A 21,340-nucleotide genomic window follows, 5' to 3' on the forward strand; every position below is an offset into this window, starting at 1 on the left:
AGTGACAGGAAAATGCAGGACACATTTTGTACATAAAGTTTCATAATTTACAAAGAAAAAAAAGAAATTTAGGGGTTAGGGTTCAGGACAGCCACCTCCCAATTGCAAGCACCAAATGATGATTTTACATATATATTAAGCTTACTGATATTTTACATATTATTGTGGGTTTCAGTAGATAATAGTTAACATCTAAGATTTGAAAATGTGTTTTTGGCTGTGGGACGGCAGTTTGCACCGGTTCTGTAGAATGGCCCATAAGTGTGTGTTTGTTTGTTTAGAACAAAAAAAGATGGAACAAAAAATATTCTGTATGTTCGTCTAACATTGTTTTAGAACGTTCGGAGAACACTGAAAAGTAACATTTCCATAATGTTTGCAAAATGATCAAATGGAATGTTCCTGTGTTCTGTATATCCAGGAATTTTGACAGTTTGAACGTTCAGAGAACATTCAGAAACAATGTGTTAATAACTTAATGGCCATAAACTGTTCTAAACTATTTAACCTTAAAAAAGTGCATCCACCTGTGTGCTCTTTGAGCGCAGTGCACCTGTGTTGCAAGCTTTTAAGACGTATACGTGGGTATTTTTCTACTGTGCAAATTAGCGGGACACACAGACGTTGTGTCAGACTGAGTGCAACAACCTCCCTCTCTTTCTCTTCCTCACACTCACTCACTCACTCACTCACTCACTCACAGCTGCAGAGAGAAGCAGCGCAACACACACCAGAGTGAAGCCGCCGTACAGCAGCAGCACACACAGCGCGATGGTGCGCCTCAGAACCGCGTCGCGCAACTTAACTGCGTTTCAACGCGGAATCAAACTTGTGGACTTGTAAGCCAAGTCAGTTCAAGTGTTTCGTCCTGAACTAAGAAAAATGGTCAAGAAACTGTTTCCAGGACCCTAACACAACACTGCAACGAATGAGCTCATGGTGATCTCCACAGAACGGACTAAAGACGCGCCACGCACGGTCACCTTCGCTGTTGAGGAGACTTGCGAGAGGATTCCGAGAACAGCAACGGCTCCGTAACACCGAAACGTTCCTGGCCAGCAGTAACGACCGAACCGGATCCCGCAGATCAATGAAGAATGCGCGAGCGCACGCACAGTCGATGAAGCCGGCGGCGGGATCATGCGTGTTCTGCCCGAACCGAGCGCGCAGTCACTGCGGCTGGTGTTCCTCTTCGTCTTCGTCATGGATGTAGCGCCGTCCCCGGCTCTGACCGCCGGCTGCCCGGACCGCTGCGTGTGCGACGACCAGCTGGTGGTCCAGTGCGCCGGGCAACAGTTAAGCGACTTCCCCGTGGACCTCCCGCTGGCCACCCGGCAGCTGATCATCTCCAATAACCGGATCGGCGACCTGCCGGCGCTGCAGCTCAACTACCTGTCGGACCTGGTGTACCTGGACTGCAGCAACAACTCGTTGACGGAGATCTCCGAGTCGACTTTTGGCAACCTGCGCAAGCTCGCCTACCTGGATCTGTCTTTCAACAGCCTGACGCAGATCGAGGACCGGACGTTTGGCCCGCTGGCCAGTCTGGTGATGTTGAGGATGACGGATAACCCGGGGCTGTCCGAGATCCACCCGGACGCGTTCGCGGAGAACGCGGCGCTGCAGGTGCTGGACGTGAGCCGCAACAACCTGACGGCGCTCAACATCAGCTCGCTGATCGCGCTGCCGGCGCTGCGCTCTCTGGGGCTCAGCGGGAACCCCTGGAGATGCGACTGCGACACGGAGGACCTGTGCCTCTGGATCCAGATAGAGGGCTTCAAGTTCCAAGGTGAGATGCGCTTCTCGTCTTTAACTGCTCTGAAAACTTTCCAAGTTCAACTTACGGGTAAAAAAAACGGCAGCTGTGGTTGCCACAACTTTAGCGTTTTAAAACAGTCATATAATGCTGTAATACCAACCAATTCGAGCTATTAAAACCAGTTTGTTACTGTAAAGTCTACTAATAAAAGCACATGTGGTTTAATGGAAGTCGACATAATGATTAAAATATGATCAAAATGACTCCAGCAAATAAAAAACAAAAAATGCACATTCCCAATTGTTCATTATTATTATTATTATTATTGTCGTTATGTAGGTAATAATTTAGGCCTAAGTGTTTTTACAGTATTTTGCAATGCCAACGTCTTTTAAAATATATTTTCTGCTGTGGTAAGATGAAATAAAGCTAATTAACATTTTTTCTTTTATTCATTTATTTATTTATGAAGCACTTTTCAACTACTTCATAGCTCAAAGTGCTGAAAAATCATGAAAAATTCAAAGGACAAACATAACACATCACATTAAAGCGCCACACATCAAATCAGCACCCCTAATTAAAAGCCAAATAATGCAAATAGGTTTCTAGCCGAGCTGTAAAATTAATGGCAACTCCATAAACCTTTCCGTAATCTGGGCCCAACAACAAAACTATGAACAAAGTTTTTACTGTGTATCATAGATCAATGTAATGAAATTGCCAATAAGCAATTTATTGTTTAATAATTCAGTGACTTATAATACGAAGTTGCTTAGAGTACACATATTACATAGACAAGCGCACTGGAGCAGGTTATAATCATCTCTTTCAGAAGTCTTTAACTGCTTTTGCATTAACAAATGTTATTGCCTTTCCTCCAGGCATCGTAATTGAGCTTAATGGAAGTGCTAATTGTTAATTAGTCATTTAGCTGATGATTTTATACAAAGTGTCCTCGTACACATATTATACAGTCTCCCTGGGGTAATTTGGAGTTACGTTTTTCGATCAAGGGCACTGTGTGTCACCACTAACAAGCGATAACCACATTTTCAAGGTTGGATGATAAAAATGTAATCATTTAAGATTCAATTCAAATTAGTTGAGCACTAATCTACAGCCCCGACTTATGAAGTCTGACCAACAACCAGCCTAAATTAATCACCGGAATACATTACCAGTGGTTATTCCTTTTCCTTAAAGCTACACTGCTGAATATAAAAGCTAGTTGTTAAATAGCTGTCAGTGAAAAATCATTATTTAAAAAAACATAATATGTAGATTTAGGTGATTTCAGTTCATTTCAACAAATGACCTTAGAGTGAAGGATAAAGAGGAAGGGAATGAAAGGCCAGCTAATTATCTCCACCATTAGACCTCAAGAGTGAGAAGGTCTTTATCAGTCTTATCACCACAGTTTGCGTTATCGAGTTATTCAGGCTGTTAATTTGATCTGAAGACTGCGTCTCGGTGAAACAGAGGGCAGGGCACAGGCAGACCCTGTAAACACTGCGGTTTTAGAGGGCAAACTGGCTTTGTTTACAAAACCACGACAAAAGACTAGAACAATATGTTTGGTGAGAAAAAACAAGACGTCAGTGTGATACTATGTCTTAGCTGATCATTTGCTCATTTTAGGAAAGGAAACCAGCTGAACACCAGCTTGGCCAAGCTTGGAGACCAGCTAGGCTATATTAAACTAAAGCCAGTTTAGTCTTGGGGCAAATACTTAAATGTTAATCTCTGCACAAATGTGACATTTTGAGCTGAATGCTCATCGTTATTTTTAGTCGAGCAGCTGTAATTGAACTTCAGATGTGTGTGCTTCACATGATCCATGTCGCTGTGTGAATCATGCATGTGCGTACGTAGGCTTATCCAATTTTTTGGGGATGGTTATTTTCTGCCTTCCAGTTTAAAACCGTGCTTTAGTGGAATGATTGATTGACAGGGAGTAAAAAGAGCTTCGGTGTTGTCCAAAATGCATTAGGGCAGATTAGCGTTTACTCTATGAATGTGGTTTAAGTTATTTGATCCCAAAACTTTTGGGATGTTTAGGGCTCACTGTTCACACTGGCATTTTGAATGTGACAAAATGTATCATTATATGGCTGATTGCCAATAACAGAGTTTCAGTGTCCAAAACTATTAACATGTTCACTCATTCTCTATTCATTCAAGAGGAGTCTGGATTTCCTTTGCTGTAAGGAAAACTTTCTTCTATTTGGCGTGTACGACATTAGAAATTAGAGATTACAGTTTATAAAGTTTGGATATGGATATTATGATATTTATGGATATGGATATTATGGATATTTTTCTTACACAAACACATCGATTCACTTCAGAAGGTCTTTATTAACAAAGCTGTGCGGAGTACTTTTTATAATAGTTGGAAGCACTTTATTAGACTTCAAAGACTCAACACCCATTCACCACCATTGTAAATCTTGGAAGAGCCAGAGCCAGGGGTCATCGGATGCTAAGTTGACTTTTACATGCTGTTTGAACATTAATGTGTGTTGGCAGTGTATGTACAAATCTACCCTGTAATGATAAAAATCCATGCAGTGGTTTTTAATTAATCTGTAAAAATAATATCCCCTTTTTCAAATCGAGCCATTCTCAGATGCCTGTCAGTGTGGCGTCACACCCACAGAGGCCGCTCCCAAGATAGTTGACTGACATGAGCATCTTACCTGAGATCAGTTGTAACAGTCCAACCTCCATGATTTGATGCTGGAGCAGGGATGTAAGTTAGACAACAATTGAGCGACTGAGGTGTTGTGTTGCTGGATGTAATAATAAACATAGTGGTCGTCGTTTACTCACAACATCTGAGCCGCTGAAGATGCAGAGGATTTCGTCTGTTTGTGAAGGGAATGCGCCTCCCGATCTACATATATCCGTCTATGTTCACGTGAATCATTCATGATCCAGCTTCACTTACAGCATAAGTGAGTATAAGGGTTTTTTTATGAATCTTTGCGATCACCTTTCCTAATAATAATCCTAATAATGTAAACGCGGCTAAATGCAGCTAAAGAAAACAGGCTCGTCACTCCACAGAGCAACCTTGACCAGAATGAGATGATTTTTCCAGAGCTGATTTTGACAAGGTAAAAAGTGTGTTTTACACAACCACTGAGAATTTTTAACCAAAGTATATTATAGACTTTTCATTAAGACCCTAAAGAATCATATCAACTTGTGGAAAATGGGCATCGATGACCCCTTTAATATAAAGCCGACAAGTCATCAAGGATGGCTTGAAGGTGTGTGAAACTAAATGCACATACAGTTGAAGTCAAAAGTATGCATACATCTGCAAAATGTGAATTACTTTTACCAAAATAAGAGGGGTCATACAAAATGTATGTTATTTTTTTTATTTAGTACTGACCTGAATAAGATATTTCACATAAAATGCTTTACATATAGTCAACAAGAGAAAATAATAGATGAATTTATAAAAATGACCCTGTTCAAAAGTTTACATATGCTTGATTCTTATTACTGTGTTGTTACCTGAATGATCCACAGCTTTTTTTTTTTTTTTTTTTTTTTTTTAGTGATAGTTGTTCATGAGTCCCTTGTTTGTCCTGAACAGTTAAACTACCTGCTGTTCTTCAGAAAAATTCTTCAGGCCCCAGAAATTCTTTGTTTTTCCAGCATTTTTGTGTATTTGAACCCTTTCCAACAATGACTGTATGATTTTGAGATCCATCATTTTACACTGAGGACAACTGAGGGACTCATATGAAACTATTACAGAAGATTCAAACACTCACTGATGCTTCAGAAGGAAAAACCATGCATTAAGAGGCGGGGGTGTAAACTTTTGAACAGAATGAAGATGTGTACGTTTTTTTTATTTGCCTAAATATCATATATATATATTTTTTATCATATATAATTTAGTACTGCCATTCATAATCTACAGAAGATTTCCCAAAAGACAAAATAAGTTAAATGTACCCTTATCTTTAAGTTCAAAAAGTTTTCACCCCCCGACTCTTAATGCATTGGGTTTTCTTCTGGAGCATCAGTGAGCGTTTGAACCTTCTGTAATAGTTGCATTTGAGCCCCTCAGTTGTCCTCAGTGTGAAAAGATGGATCTCAAAATCATACAGTCATTGTTGGAAAGGGTTCAAATACACAAAAATTCTGAAAAGCCAAAGAATTTCTGGGACCTGAAGGATTTTTCTGAAGAACAGCAGGCAGTTTAACTGTCCAGGACAAACAAGGGTCTCATAAACAACTCAGTTAAACAAAACAAAAACAGCTGTGGGTCATTCAGGTAACAACACAGTATTAAGAATCAAGCGTATGTAAACTTTTGAACAGGGTCATTTTTTATAAATTCAATAATTATTTTCTCTTGATGACTATGTATAAATGTCTTTTATGTGAAGTATCTTATTTGGGTCAGTACTGTATGATACCATTTTGCACATGTATGTAAACTTTTGACTGCAACTGTATGCATATTCACACAAATGGAAATAAACTTATTGTGCCCCCCTGGAAGCTTGCTGAGGCCCCCTAGTGGGCCCCGGCCCCCTGTTAGAAAACCTTTGGTTCAGAACTGCAAAGAGTTCCACGCAGAATTTGTAAACACTGGATCTTCTGTTTGTCTTTGCGATTTAGACCTGAATGGATTTGATTTGTGCGTGCTAAAAATCAGACTTTGTGGGTTGTCTAAACAAAGCCTTCTTTTTTTTTTTGCAGAGCAATTCTGTTCTTGGTGCTTTATCAGCTGTTACATCATAATGAAGCTGTTAAAGATAGAGCATAGAATTTATAGAAAGAATAACAATGCACACAATCTGTCCAATCCATCTTTCCAGAAATAAGTCAGTGTAGTCTGAGAACTCAATAGAGAGCTTTTCCAGACATTGAGATTGAACATAAGCTCCGTCCTCTCCGTTATCGGGGAGCAAAACCCCAAGAATGCAAAAACCTCATTTCTCTCGGTCTATTCAAAGACGCGCTGTCTGTCTGCTCATTGTCTCTCTCCTGATTAGGCTCTCTGACGTTTTGGTGTTGCGGCGTCCACTGAGAGCAGATGGCTAATTATGTCTTTTTTTAAAGTGGATATGAGAATTCTTGTCCCATTATATAATCCTGTCCAAGCACTCTGGCTGCACCAGCTTACAAGAGCACTGGTGCGTCTCTCTTAATCACCAAATATCACCGGCTTCAGACAAGAATACTTGTGCGTGAGCGTGTTAAAGTGATAGTTCAGTAAAAAAAAAATTACAATTCTGTCATCAATTACTCACCCACATGTTGTTGCAAACCTGTATGACTGTGAACACGAACAGAGAAAGTCTGAAGGAAGGAAACAGAAGTTTTCAAGCTTTAATCAGATGCAATATCACCATAAAAATGATGAATATGACTTGTGTGCTATATTTCAAGTCTTCTAAAGTAATTCGTCTCGACTTGAGAGAAGTGATGTCTGATTTATGAATGAATCAAGGTTTTTTTTTTTTTTTTTAAGTGAATCAGACTGTTCCAGTTCTTAAATTCAACTTGCTCAGTGATCCAGTCGCAGCAGTTTAATCATCTGTGTCAGTCCCAAAATTGCATAAATTTGATCTATAGTTTTAACAAAAGCTGTGGAAACTGTCAAAAGTCAGCTGGATTGTGCAAAATGACTAATTTTTTCATCCATTTCATCCAGTGGACATTTGCTGACAAAAGTAGATATGGATATGTGACAATATCTAACAATACAAAGCTGGTTGAAAATTGACAAACTTATACTTTAAAGGAGAAGTCCACTTCCAGAACAACAATTTACAAATAATTTACTCACCCCCTTGTCATCCAAGATGTTCATGTCTTTCTGTCTTCAGTCATGAAGAAATTATGGTTTTTGAGGAAAACATTTCAGGATTTTTCTCCATATAATGGACTTCATTGGTGCCTCGATTTTGAACTTCCAAAATGTAGTTTAAATGCAGCTTCAAAGGGCTCTAAACGATCCCAGCTGAGAAAGAAGGGTCTTATCTAGTGAAATGATCTGTCGTTTTTTTTTTTTTTTGGAAAATAAAAATACTGTATACTGTATACTTGTATACTTTTTAAGCATAAAAGGTTGTGTAGCACAGGCTCTGGGATGCGCGTTCACAACACTACGTACTATTGAATCACTTCGAAAGGTCACGCGGAACTACAGACCCAGTGTTTACAAAGTAAACACCCACAGTCTCATAAAGTACAAGTAAGTCAAACGCTGTTTACAAACAAGAGGGTACAATGATGTCGGACGATTCTGAAGTTGTAAGAGAAAATGAGATGGAGTTTTTCACCATACTCTACCTTTTTGAGCCGGAGTACACAGACAATGAACTTAGACGAGATTCGTAGCGTCGTGGACGCGCATCCCAGAGCTAGTCCTACATGAACTTTTGTGTTTAAAAAGTATACAAATTTTTATTCTTCGAAAACAATGACAGATCATTTTGCTAGATAAGATCCTTCTTCCTCGGCTGGGATCGTTTAGAGCCCTTTGAAGCTGCATTTAAACTACATTTTGGAAGTTCAAAATCAGGGCACCAATGAAGCCCATTATATGAAATGTTTTCCTCAAAAAACATAATTTCTTTACGACTGAAGACACAAAGACATGAACATGTTGGATGATAAGGGGGTGAGTAAATTATTTGTGAATTGTTGTTCTGGAAGTGGACTTCTCCTTTAAAGTTCAATGTGTTTCTCATAAAGCCATTCTGTGATCTTATAACACTCGAAATATAGCATAGAAGTTGTGTGAACCATTTTTATGATATTAAGCTCCAGTTCACATTCATTCTAGTTAGGGCTGGGTGATATGGGCTAAAAATTATCACAATATTTTTTTTTCATATCAGTCAGTATCGATAATTATCACGATAAATGTCAAATCTTTATTTCTTTTAAGTTTAAAGTCAGATTTTTGCTCCAAAGTGAAAGTTGTAGGAACCAGACCATAATTAACAAAATAAATATCTAAATAGAACAATTAATTTCTGCATGTTCTAATGAGTTACATTGTTTCAAATCAAGAAACAGGTTTGGGTTGTCTGATAATAATGATGATGATAATAATAATAATAATAATAATCACTTTTTTTGTCTCTTAGAAATGCACATTTGATAGTAGCTTGAGGATGCAGAGGTAAATTTTTGTTCATTATCAATCAGTAACATCTGTAAAAATTGTAGTAACTTCAGTTTTATATTAAATTTATTCTGACCCAGTTTTTTTTTTTTTTATTTAAGCATTGGTCTCCCATAGTAGCAAGCATACACTTTAAATCATGATAAACGCACTTAAAACCACACATAATGGTACCTCAATAACATGGTAAAAATATAACTACATTGTTTTGTAAGTAGCCTATTTGTATGAAAAACGGTAGTCTAAAAACATTCAGTATAAATGCACACATGCTATAGCTCAATCACAAATACATACATACTATAATTATATACCATTACTCCTGTAATAAAAATCAGTGTGAATATCCCACATTGCTGCCACAATACCATGGTGCAGTGAGTGTTACTACAGTAAATCCATGGTAAGTGATGGCAATGTGTAGATTGAAAAGCCTCTGACTGTTTCGTTGCACACAGCTTTAAACTAGTTTGAATCACAGAATCATTTGTGTTCATCGCTGAATTCAAGTGTTTCACACTGGATCTCACAGCGTTGTTTAGTGCTCGTGTGACGGAGTAAATGCATCTTCTAGTGAGTGGCAGTTTGAACTTTGGTCCGAGCGGATAAACGGTCCGTGTGGCATGATTCAAATTCAAATTCTATCGAACATTTATCGAACTCTTCATATCGTTTTAGCGAAAATAATATTGTGATAATTATATTGAATTATCACCCGGCCCTAATTCTATTATTTTACGACAACATAAATGTAAGTAGTTGTTCGAAACCTGTATGATTTTCTATATTCTGTGCACAAATAGAGGAATTCTAAAAGAAAATGCACAGCTTTTATTTATAGTGAACCACCCTTTTAATGCACCCTCCTATGCTGACTAAAAATGTAGAAAAGAATGCTAAAGTATATAATAATACTCTTTTGTGTGTGTCAGTGTGTATGGAGTCTATTAAGTGTGTGTTTGGTGCAGATTGAGTGACCACTCTATGTGATTCACACCACTTTAGCATCTGTGAGTCATTTCGCGTTTTCTGCCTCCCTCTTTCTCTCTCTCACACCCTGAAATATTCACAAACAGGCCTTCAAAAAGCTTCTATTTAAATCAATGTCTTAGTCCAGTGCAGTATGCTAATTACAATTCTCAGCGCAGGGCTCCTTAAGAAGAGAAAGGGGTGAAACCAATATTGCAAAATTGACGTCAGCCTGAGCTATAAATGTGGGATGAAATCCTGATCCATCACCATCCTCCTTTAGCTTTGGGTATTATTGATCTTCAAAGATCTCTCCTGCAGTTCATGTGTGCTGAGAAACGTTTATGTGAAGTAAAGCAGTTTCTTTGGTTTCATACACACACACAAATCATCGCTCTCAGCTTGTGCTGTCTTAACCTCCCCTTGAAATTATTTTATGAATGTAAATGAATGCATTTCTTACATGTGTTGACGTATGTACAGTTGAAACGTGAACATACTATCCTTTGCTATTTGCTTGTTGGTGGTGGTTTGTAATAGGCTGATGTTTGGTTAATTACCACAACCCAGTTAGTCACTATAAGTACATCTTCTGGAGCCAAAAAGTACATTTCTCTATTAATTGTCACTCAAAATTAGGCTTATTAAATGGAAAATAAGATAAGAACATATATATTGCTTATATTTATGCATTATAGTACAGTAGATGTTTTAGCAGTGCTGGTTTTGCTCTTGTGGACTGCTGCTGTTCATGTCACTATGGAAACCCATTTCCAACTCTGAGTAAAAGAATAAAAAGGTATCTGCAACTTTATATCTCACAGCTGCAGTTTCATTTTGCACAACTGACTTTGTGTCTTGCAGTTGCAAATTTCTTTCTTGTAATCTGTGACTTTTTAAATGTCAGTGTAACTTTAAAGCAGTGTGACTTACTCTTAGTGTCACATTACTGTTTAGTGTGACATTACTGCAACTTTGTTTCTGATAACTGACTTTATAATTCACAATGTTATCATACTTTTGTGTAATTGTGTTTTTTATATCTTACAAATGGAACTATTTTTCTCTGACTTAATATCTTGCTGTGTAATTTCATAGCTCATAATTCCAGCTTTTTTAGTTCACAACTGACTTTACATCTTGCATTTAAAACTTTGTTCCTGTAATTTGCGACTTTTCTAGCAGTTGGTCATTCCATGCCAAATCAAACTAATTTCAAAAACTTTCCATGCTCTATTTTTTGATTTGGCTAATATTTTTTCTGACGAAAGATAGACGTGTATAGTGATGAAAGGCAAAATATTAAATGTCATGGATTAATATTTACTGAGTAATCCACTATTTTGTAGAGGGGGGGTCAAAATGGCAATTTTCACCTGAGATTCAGAGCCAATTTACAAGGGGGTAAAAATGACTTCAGAAAGATGGCAGCATCATAATGTTATTTTTACACAGAGATTGATAGCTCTCTTAGTATAATCTGATGACTTTAGCCACCTTTGTTGCAGTATGTGCCAATGGCAACCAATCAAAAATGGGGAAACAGCACTTTTCAAGTTTTTTCTATAAGTTTGCATGCCTGTAACTCAAGAAGTATTAAAGATTTCTTAATGCCCCTTTAGATATTGGGTCTTAACAAACTTGCCTTTTGGCATCTTTATTTTTAATGCCCTATGAGATTCGGTTCCAGAGATATGAGATCTAAATGTACACATTTCTAGTGGTCAAAAGCTAAATGTGGGTCAGTTTGCAAAAATATGATACTTCTTCTTCTTCTTCTTCTTCTTCTTCTTTAAGAGGAATGTCTGAAGAACAAATAATGTTGAAACTAGAGATGCTCATTTTCTTCTGTCAAAACAGCTGCATTGAACATAACCTGTTTGAGTGCCATAAATATTATTTTTCCAAAGTGTTGTAAGGCCCTACATTGTTCAGTTCCAGAGATATAGGGATCTCAATAAGTGGTTGAAAACCAAATGTTAGTCACTTTGTATACAGCTGATATTCTGATAATTCTGATTTAATATCTCCCAGTGTAATTTCATATCTCATAATTTCAGCTTTATAACTCACAATTGACTTCATATCATGAAATTGCAACTTTGGTTCTTGTAATCTGTTACTTAGCAATTGCAGCTATTTTTTATAATTATAATATTCTGAGTATGGTATCTAATATGACTTTTTGGTAACACTCTAGTATAGGGAACAGTTCTCACTATTAACTAGTTACTTATTTGCATGCCTATTATTAACAGATTGGCTGTTTATTTGTACTAATAAATCACCTATTCTGCATGACCATATTCTTCTTCCTTAATTCTACCCAATACATGAACTTAAAAACTACCTTACTATTAATAAGCAGCAAATTAGGAGTTTACTGAGGCAACAGCCATAGTTGGTTTGTTAACAGCGAGAACTGGACCTTAAAATAAAGTGTGACTGACTTTTTATATTTCACAATGTGACTTTATTTCTCATTTATATTGTTCAGCGTCACATTATAAACTTGTCTTTATAACTCACAGTTGCTGCTTTATTTTGTGTAATTGTAGTATTACATCTTATAACTGTGATTTACAACTTTGTTTCTCAAAAGTGGCTTTATATCTTATAATGTAATTTCATATCTCACAATTGAATCGTTATGTCTCACAATTGATCTTTTGGGATCCAGAGCATCCCAAACATGCTCAATGGGTGACATGTCTGGTGAGTATGCTGGCCATGCAAGAACTGGGATGTTTTCAGCTTCCAGGAATTGTGTACAGATCCTTGCAACATGGGGCCGTGCATTATCATGCTGCAACATGAGGTGATGGTCGTGGATGAATGGCACAACAATGGGCCTCAGGATCTTGTCACGGCATTCAAAATGCCATCAATAAAATGCACTTGTGTTTGTTGTCCATAACATACACCTGCCCATAGCATAACCCCACCTCCACCATGGGCCACCCGATCCACAACGTTGACATCAGCAAACCGCCCACCCACACGACGCCATACACGCTGTTTGCCATCTGCCCTTTATAACTTACAATTGTATCTTTATTTTACATAATTGTGATTTTATGTCTTATAACCGTGATTTACAACTTTGTTTTTCAAAACTGTGGCTTTGTATCTCATAATGTAAATCTTTAAATCTCACAATTGATTTTGTAACTGCAACTATGTTTCTTGTAATTTGTAATTCTTGTAATAAATGACTTTTGTGACTTTCGTAATTGTGACTATTTCTTATAATTTTATCTCATTTTGATCTGGATTTGGTTTATATTTCCCAATATGACTTATATATTTCACAATGTGACTTTTCATGTGACTTTATAAATCCTGCAATTTCACATTTTGTCTCGCAATGTCACATTAAATCTTCCAGTTGCAAGTTTGTTTTTGATAACTGACTTTGTATCTCTTAATTGCAACTTTATTTTGCGTAATTATGATTTTATATCTTACAACTTGGATTTAAAAATTGTATTTTACATCTTGCAATGTCATTTCATATTTCATAATTATAGCTTTAAATCTCACAGTTGACTTTGTATCTTGCAATTTGCAACTTTTCTAATTTTCTTGGTGTGACTTTATAAACCTCGCAAACTGATTTTTATCTAACAGTCACATTTTATCACTCGAATTGCAAATTTGTTTCTGTTATTTGCCTCTTGGTTTGCATAATTGTGATTTTATATCGTACAACTGCGATTTACAACTTTGTTTCTCTAAATTCTGACTTTATATCTTGCAGTTTGTTTGACTTTTCTAGTATATGTAACCAATTCTCAAAATTTTAATAACCTGGGTTTGATTTGCATCTTTCAGTATAATATTTTTTGTATTCACATTGTATCTCCCAACTGCAACTTTGTTTCTGAAAAATGACTTTATAACTTATAATTGCGATTTTATTTTGTGTAATTGTGACTTTTTATCATACAACTGCAATTTGCAAACTCTGTTTCTCAAAATTGGGATCTATTTTAAACTTTCACAATTACCATATTTATTTCTTGCTATGAGGCTGAAAAGGGCCAACATATATCACAGTGCAGGATAGTCTCTGAGTCCCCAGTGAAGAGTTTGGGTCTGTGCGGGACATCATTTTTCTAGCTCTATAAAGTCTGCAAATTCCATCTGGGCTTGCTCATTACATTTTTTTCTACAGCGACAATAAACACAGGCCAAAAGCAGGTCTGTTATGATGTTTTATGTTTTCTGGCTTGATTACTTCATTTTGTGTTTGTAGGTGTGTGTGTGTGTGTGTGTGTGTGTGTGTTTATAGTTGTGCGTGTATGTGTGTGCTCTCATATCTCTGTTCTCTATTTGTCCTGAGCCTCAGAGAGGCGGTTTCATTAACTCACACATTAAAGACTCCCTCCTTTGGGGATACCTCTGCTCCAGTTGTTTAGTGTGTGTTTCTGTGACGTGTGTTTCAATGAGGCGTCTGGTGCCGAGAAACTAAGTTTCACCAACTTGCTGAGTTCAAATGAAGTTTTACTTCATTTACTGCATAACATAGACAAAGCCTTCACTTTGAGTTGAAAAAAGTTACACGCTGCTCTCTGCAGCGTGTTTTTGTGCTGTAACATGCTGAAGTGTTGACACATGGATATGGGTGTTTGGATGATCAGATGTGAGAGGTAATTGTGAGTCCTCTGGCATAGTAAATGCAGCGTATGGGAGTGTGGGTGTTGCATACTGAGTGGATGCAGAGGCATGTGGTGACGCCAGATGCTTCTGCTAATAGGGTCTGATTTAAAGGCGAGCCTGGGGCTCACGGTAAGTTCGCTAAGTGCCGCCTCATTCTGCGGGCACTAAGCGCATGAGAAATGAATGTGACAATCGTACGTAGTACGTTTAAACACACCATTTACGCTATTGAGTATGTGGCAAACACAGTTTACAAAACTGAATGAATTATGTGACCTGTAATGCAGTATTTCACGACAAAATGCAGTATTTTGTGCAGAAAGAAAAAAGAAAGTTGCATTTCATCAACACAGATGTAAAGTCAGCACTTCATTTGGTGCACAGAATTAAAAGAAATGCATTCACAACAGTTCCTTTTAATTTGTGCACATAATGAATTCACAGTTCATTTAATGAAAAACACTTTTTGGGAACAAAATGCACCCAGTGGGTCACAGTGGCTTCTTGACATATGTATTACATTGACCCTTTATTAGAGAAATTTAGCACTTGACAGATGGAGATGGCACTTACACAGACTGCTTATACTCAATTTGTGGCAGAAACAATCCAAGATCTGACTGATGTCACCAGTCTCAATCTGATTGGCTGGCTTTTTGGAAAAACAAAGTCATGTTTTTGAAGACCCATGCTGCGGTAATCAGCCTGTCAGCCAACTGACAAATTTGTTGAATTTTCACCTTGAGTTTACAAGAAAACTAAAGAATTTGTGTTTGTCCATACAATTAAAGACAAAGTGCCTCTAACTACATTTTTGTAAAACTACAAAAACCCATCTGTATGTACATGTCACTCCAGTTTCCGCCTAAAATGTAAACTAGTGGCATGTAAAACACAAAAAACTTTTTGTTGCCTTTTCACACTATAGTGGCAGATTGCTGATGACTTTAGTGCAATTTCCTTGCACAAAACACCTCAAAAACATCTCAAAACACTACGCTTGCTATCGGTAGCCTGTTACATTTTAGTACCAAAAATTTAACGTACCACATAAACAGAGTATGGAGAGATGACTGATATGACAATGGCAAATGATTTGCAGATCCTGAGCACCATCTAATCTTGTAAAATGTGTGATACTGCCGCTTCGTAGTATACACAGAGTACGTGTGATAGCAAATCTCGAAAGTGAAAGTAAAAAGTGAACGCGCATTCAAAAGCTATTTCAGTGCACCACTTATTAATACTGGCTCCCTGATACCTGCAATTTTTATCTACAGTATAATTGCAAGAGAAAGCACTAAATTGAAATTTTCCTCCCATCTAGTATTTGTTTCCTTTAAAGATCCGTAGTACACATCCTTTCCTATCTGAACACAATATTCGGATTTGGGCACATCCCTAATAGTAAACTTGCTCGGTCGCACACCTGGTGCATTTTATTGTACTTAAGATGTGTAGTGCTTGTAGTAAAACTTGTAGTAGCTAAAATGGCATGACTGCTTAAGCAAATGTTTTTATCTCACAATTGCTTTTATTAAAACTACCAGTTAGGTTCAGGATTGAGTTTAGAGTAGGTGACATGATGTTTTCAAATTCAGTAGACCAATTTGGAGTAGACTTCACAGTTACGTTACCTGCAGCTGCGTGCACATAGTTGTTGCAGTAAAACACTGGTAACAAGTGGAGGTAAATGTGTAAAATCCTTGGAATAAGAGAAAGAATTTTTGTGCCTTTTGATGTCAAAATCGGAATGCAAATAATTTGTATAGAATTCTGTTGTCAGAGATACCATTTGAAGCTAAATTCAGATGTTTCAGATACGATGGATAAAAACTGCTATGATTACTCTACTTTTAAAGCATAAATATGAATTAAACAATATAGGTCTACATAATATTCACATATGCTGTTCACAGAGGACGCGTTGTATTATCCCTATCGTTACAGTATGAAATATTATTTAAACCTATTTTTATTAACATTTTTACATAACACTTATTTATTTTATCTTGCAAGACTTTTTTTTTCGCAAATGCAAATTTATATCTCCTAATTCGGACTTTATAATTCAATTTAACTCAAAAATAGTGAGTTTGTCAATTCTGAGGGAAGAAAAGCCAGAAGTGTAGGATATAAACTCCTATTCTGAGCCAAGGAGAAAAGAGAGAATGACGAGTTGTTTTTCCTTATTAGATTTGTGACATATAATCTTGGATTTGCAAGAATAAAGTCAGAATTTTGAAATATAAAATCAAATTGACCTCTTTTTTTTAAATCTTTTATTCCATGGGTCCATAGACTGCCACTTGACAACTGTTATTTTCTGTCACCAGATAGGCTCCACCCACAAAACGCTCACTATCTAATGTTAGTTTTGTTGAATAACAGTGGGGTGACAAGCTCTTTTAATATGCGGAGAACATTTTTAGAAAAGGACATCTAATCAATATAATCTATAATCTTTTTAAATGTAACTATTTTGTACCCTCTCCATGTAATTCTCTAGCCGTAAAGGCTATTTCTCCGGGGTTTTTTGCAACGATGTGCGCGTATCGTGAATGTTTACCAACTTATACTTGGTCTATAGAACATTAAGTATTTAGCGTCACTCAACAGATATTTAATTTATGGATTTTTCTGCAATACATACAAGAAACAATATAATGAAACATTGCTAGTTTAACGTTCATCTGTTTAGGATGAAACCAAATGCGCTTTTAGCACCACCCGCTGGACAGTTATTTAAGTTCTGTAAATTGTGCATAAAGCAATGAAATATCATTTTGCAGAAATTTCACCTCAAGCATGTTTTTTTTTTTTTTTTTTTTTTTGCAGTGATCACTTTATATGTCAACCAGAGTGTCTCTTCCTGTCTAAGTGGGCGGTTCTTGGCTATAATATCTGCTATGTGGAACAGACTTTATGCTGATAGTCAAAAGTGTTGCTACAGGACTACTGACAACCACACAATCAAAACGCTAATCATCCTCTGGACGCTCATTGCATTTTTTGCTGTGCATTCACACTTTGTGTGCCCTTATTTTCTGACTGTTGTATTGTGGCAGCCCATTGTATACTTCTCACTGCTTCAGTCTATTAAAAGCAGAACTTATAACCAAGGGTCTCATCAGGATATGAACGATTACTGCTGGCTCATCAACTACTGTGCCTCATAATAAACTAGTCTAGGCCATGTGATTGTGTATAATTGTGATGTAGTGTGTCAGAATGCGAGATGATGGCATTTCTCAGCGGCTCTTTTGTTTTTGGATCAGCTGCTGGAGAGGTGACGGTTCTCCTCATTGTCAGCACTTTCACAGTGTTGACTAACAGAGCGAGAGAGGAAGAAACTGTAAGGGAGAGACAGGACCATCTGACAGAACAGCATTCTTAATGATTGACACTCACCCAGAGAACTTTATTTCAGTCTGACGTCATCAAAATCACCTCATGTCTGAGATATATTAGCTCTGGTCCAAACTCTGGTGAGCTGCCTACCTACGCACCATGTTAGACTTGGAATAGACGGAAAGATAAAGCAGTACATCTGTGTCTGCCTATAAAATACCCTGTTTTGTCCAAATTCTAGAGCAGGACTTCATGTAAGCGTCATGGGTAAGGCAGTCCACTAGGGGGCGCTGCTAAAAGGATGCTTTTGGCAATGGTAAAGGATTAGTTCACTTCCAGAATAAAAGTTTCCTCATAATTTACTCACTCCCACGTCATCCAAGATGTTCATGTCTTTCCTCCTCCAGTCAAAAACATTCCAGGATTTTTCTCCATATAGTGGACTTCAGTGGTGGCCAAAGGGTTGAAGGTTCAAATTACAGCTTTAAAGGGCTCTAAACAATCCCAGCTGAAGAATGAGGGTCTTCTCTAGCTAAGAAAATCTTAAACATAGTGTATCTGGTAAAACTAGACTTACTTTTGTGCACTTCTGACACAAAATGAACTTAAAATGATGCAAAATGTGAATTTACCTGTGAGTGAATCACAGGATTTGACGACTAATTGTCTAAAAAGAAGGTGAACAGATGAACACTGTTTAATAACAGCATAAAAGAAATACAAAACATGCTTGTAACTGTATTATTGTAGTATTTACTCAGATACTGTATACTGTGTTATAATTATATTGCATTCTAAACTGCAACATATATTCAGAAGATCTGTGTTATACTCATAACTCATATCGATTGACTCAGAAGGACAATAGATTAGTCCCGTGACCTCCATCTATACTGGGAAACTGACTGAATTCCCTCAACCTCACACGTCCACTGATATCTGAAGTGTATACGGTTGTGTACGCAAGTTTTTTGAGGGGGCCGATCTTGGAGAGAGTATTAGATTCATATCTGCAGCAGTAAGAGTGATGCCTTCCAGCAAATGCTGTTTAACGGGAAAGAGAGCAGCAGTTTATGTCACTGAACACTTGTGTTTTTCTCTGCAGTATGGTATTGCTTTCACCTCATCCCAATCCCTTGATTTTTGCCCTGTTGTTCGCTTTGTTTCACCCTGATGGAGTGCACTGGTTGGCTGAAGGGTATCTGGTCCGGCCAGGCTCATAGGCACAGAGCCAAAGAAGTGGGCGGGCTCAGGATGAGAGTTAAATATTCATGAAGAATGGGATCAAAGCACAAGGAGAAAAACCGAGTCAGAGGGAAAAGCAGATAAGAAAACAGATATGCAGAATGTTATGGCTTGGTCTTATGAAGCTTAGATCAAAAACAGATATTTGTTCTGTTATTTCCTCTACTAGTCAATCATAAATAGATTTTTAGTTGTTTCGTACACATGGGAATTTGTAGGCACAGCAGGATTTGATGTTGATTCAATAAGTCAAGATCAGATTCCACATGATTCTTTATGCATCTCAGTGTTTCAGTGCTGGTATTGACTCATTGTCATGATGTAGATGTGGTTTTTAGATGTGACGCAGGCCGTAGAGTCGTGTGTGATGTGTTTGGTAATGACCTCGGCATACGTCGTAGTAGCTCATACTCCACAGACTCAGAGGAAGGTCACCAGACAGGCGCTGAATGTAATCTACCTTAGCTGATGTCATTGGTAGGAGCAAATAATATGCATGATCTCAAGGGCTTTCTGTGTGCCTTTATTTAGTAGTACCTGTAGTTGACATTCAGGAGAGTTTTATGGCACTAAAATAACGTCATTCTCCTCAAATAAAAAAGCAGAAGTACCATGGCATAAACATCTGATTGGTCACTGCAGAGTGCACTTCAGTACAACTTCTCCTAAACATACCAAGACAGATATTTACTTTGTTTAGCACTGGACTGGCAAGCAATTCCAGCTGCAGTGTTGAACCCATCCCCCGGTGGGCATCTCTGCGTTATCCTGTCTTCTTGTGCATTTTGTTTTACGTGGACGACCAGCCTTTTTGGATGACTGGAATTAATTAGTGTCATTGTAAACCTGAAATATTCGAGAAATCACAGATTTGGAATTAGCAACTTCTCTTGCAGTGGCTGAAAGTGTCATCCCTTGAAAAACCCGAAGACTCGAATCAGGTGAACTAATTCCAGTACAGAACCTAATAGGATGTTGCGCATGCGCAACTGAACGAATCACTCCCTGAGACGACTCGTTCTTACCGAGTCACATTAAAAATTAATTCAAAATGAACGAATCGTTCAAGAACAACCACTAATCACTAATTAGTAGCATTGTGAATGTGCATCCCAGAGCCTGTGCTACACAAGCTTTTGTGCTTAAAAATTAAACAAATTTTTATTTTTTTTTTAAAAAATGACAGATCGTTTCACAAGTTAAGATCCTTCTTCTTCGGCAGGGATCGTTTAGAGCCCTTTGAAGCTGCATTTAAACTACATTTTGGAAGTTGAAAATCAGGGCACCAATGAAGTCCATTATATGGAGAAAAATCCTGAAATGTTTTCCTCAAAAACCATAATTTCTTTACGAATGAAGACAGAAAGACATGAACATTTTGGATGTCATAAGGTGAGTAAATTATTTGTAAATTGTTGTTCTAGAAGTGGACTTCTCCTTTAACCTTGTCTAATAGGTGCTCAAACTTCATTGGCCTATGGCTGCCACGTTTTTTGAGATACACAAATGTCCTTATAAACGCTTGTAGCACTTTGGACCAAGACCGCGCGTAGTGATTTTCACATTGCGAGGACAAATGGTTATAGTCAGTTGCGTTTTTTTTCCTCTTATAGCGCCACCAAGTGGCCTCAGCTCTTACATACGTGTTGTGAGTTTGGCGAAGATATCTTGTTCCGTTCAAAAGTAATAGCCATTTTAGTAAAGCCGGCCCTGCCCCTTTTGAACATTTTGGTGCCCCTTTGTGACGGAAGTCGAAAGTTGAAAATATTTTTGATTATTATTGATATTCACTCTCCAGAGAATCTTCCTGCACTGGTTTGATTCAAATCGGGCAATAAACCTAGCACTAGTTCACAAAAGTGATCGCTGTAGCTCCCTCATCAGGCTGATTGGGGCGAGCCCTGGTGACACCATCAGCGGTGTGAGTTCTACCGTCTCTCCAACTTTCAAGTCTCTATGACTTATGGTCTGTCCGATCAGTTTTATGTAGAGATCACTTGTCCGTTACCATACAATTACAATAGGGCTACGCACTTAAAAAACCCTAAAAATCTTACCAACCAATTTTTGAACAGTAGTGTGTCTCACAATGTGATTGTGTATCTTGTAATTGTTGGTTCATTTCATACATTTATATCTTGCACTGTGACTTTATTTCTTATTTTAAACTTTTCTTATTA

General features: G+C 37.6%; 1 protein-coding gene across 1 annotated transcript in view; it reads left to right on the forward strand.

Moving 5' to 3' along the window:
• Positions 1-730: 730 nt before the first annotated feature.
• LOC127183086 (leucine-rich repeat-containing protein 52-like) overlaps positions 731-21,340 on the forward strand; it is a 51,679-nt gene continuing 31,069 nt past the window's right edge. Inside the window, exon 1 of the mRNA XM_051138907.1 lies at positions 731-1,789. Coding sequence (XP_050994864.1) covers positions 1,141-1,789 — 649 coding nt within the window. The 5' untranslated portion in view covers positions 731-1,140. The remainder of the gene's footprint in view (positions 1,790-21,340) is intronic.

This window comes from Labeo rohita, chromosome 20, assembly GCF_022985175.1.
Source record: "Labeo rohita strain BAU-BD-2019 chromosome 20, IGBB_LRoh.1.0, whole genome shotgun sequence".
NCBI classification, from domain to species: domain Eukaryota; kingdom Metazoa; phylum Chordata; class Actinopteri; order Cypriniformes; family Cyprinidae; genus Labeo; species Labeo rohita.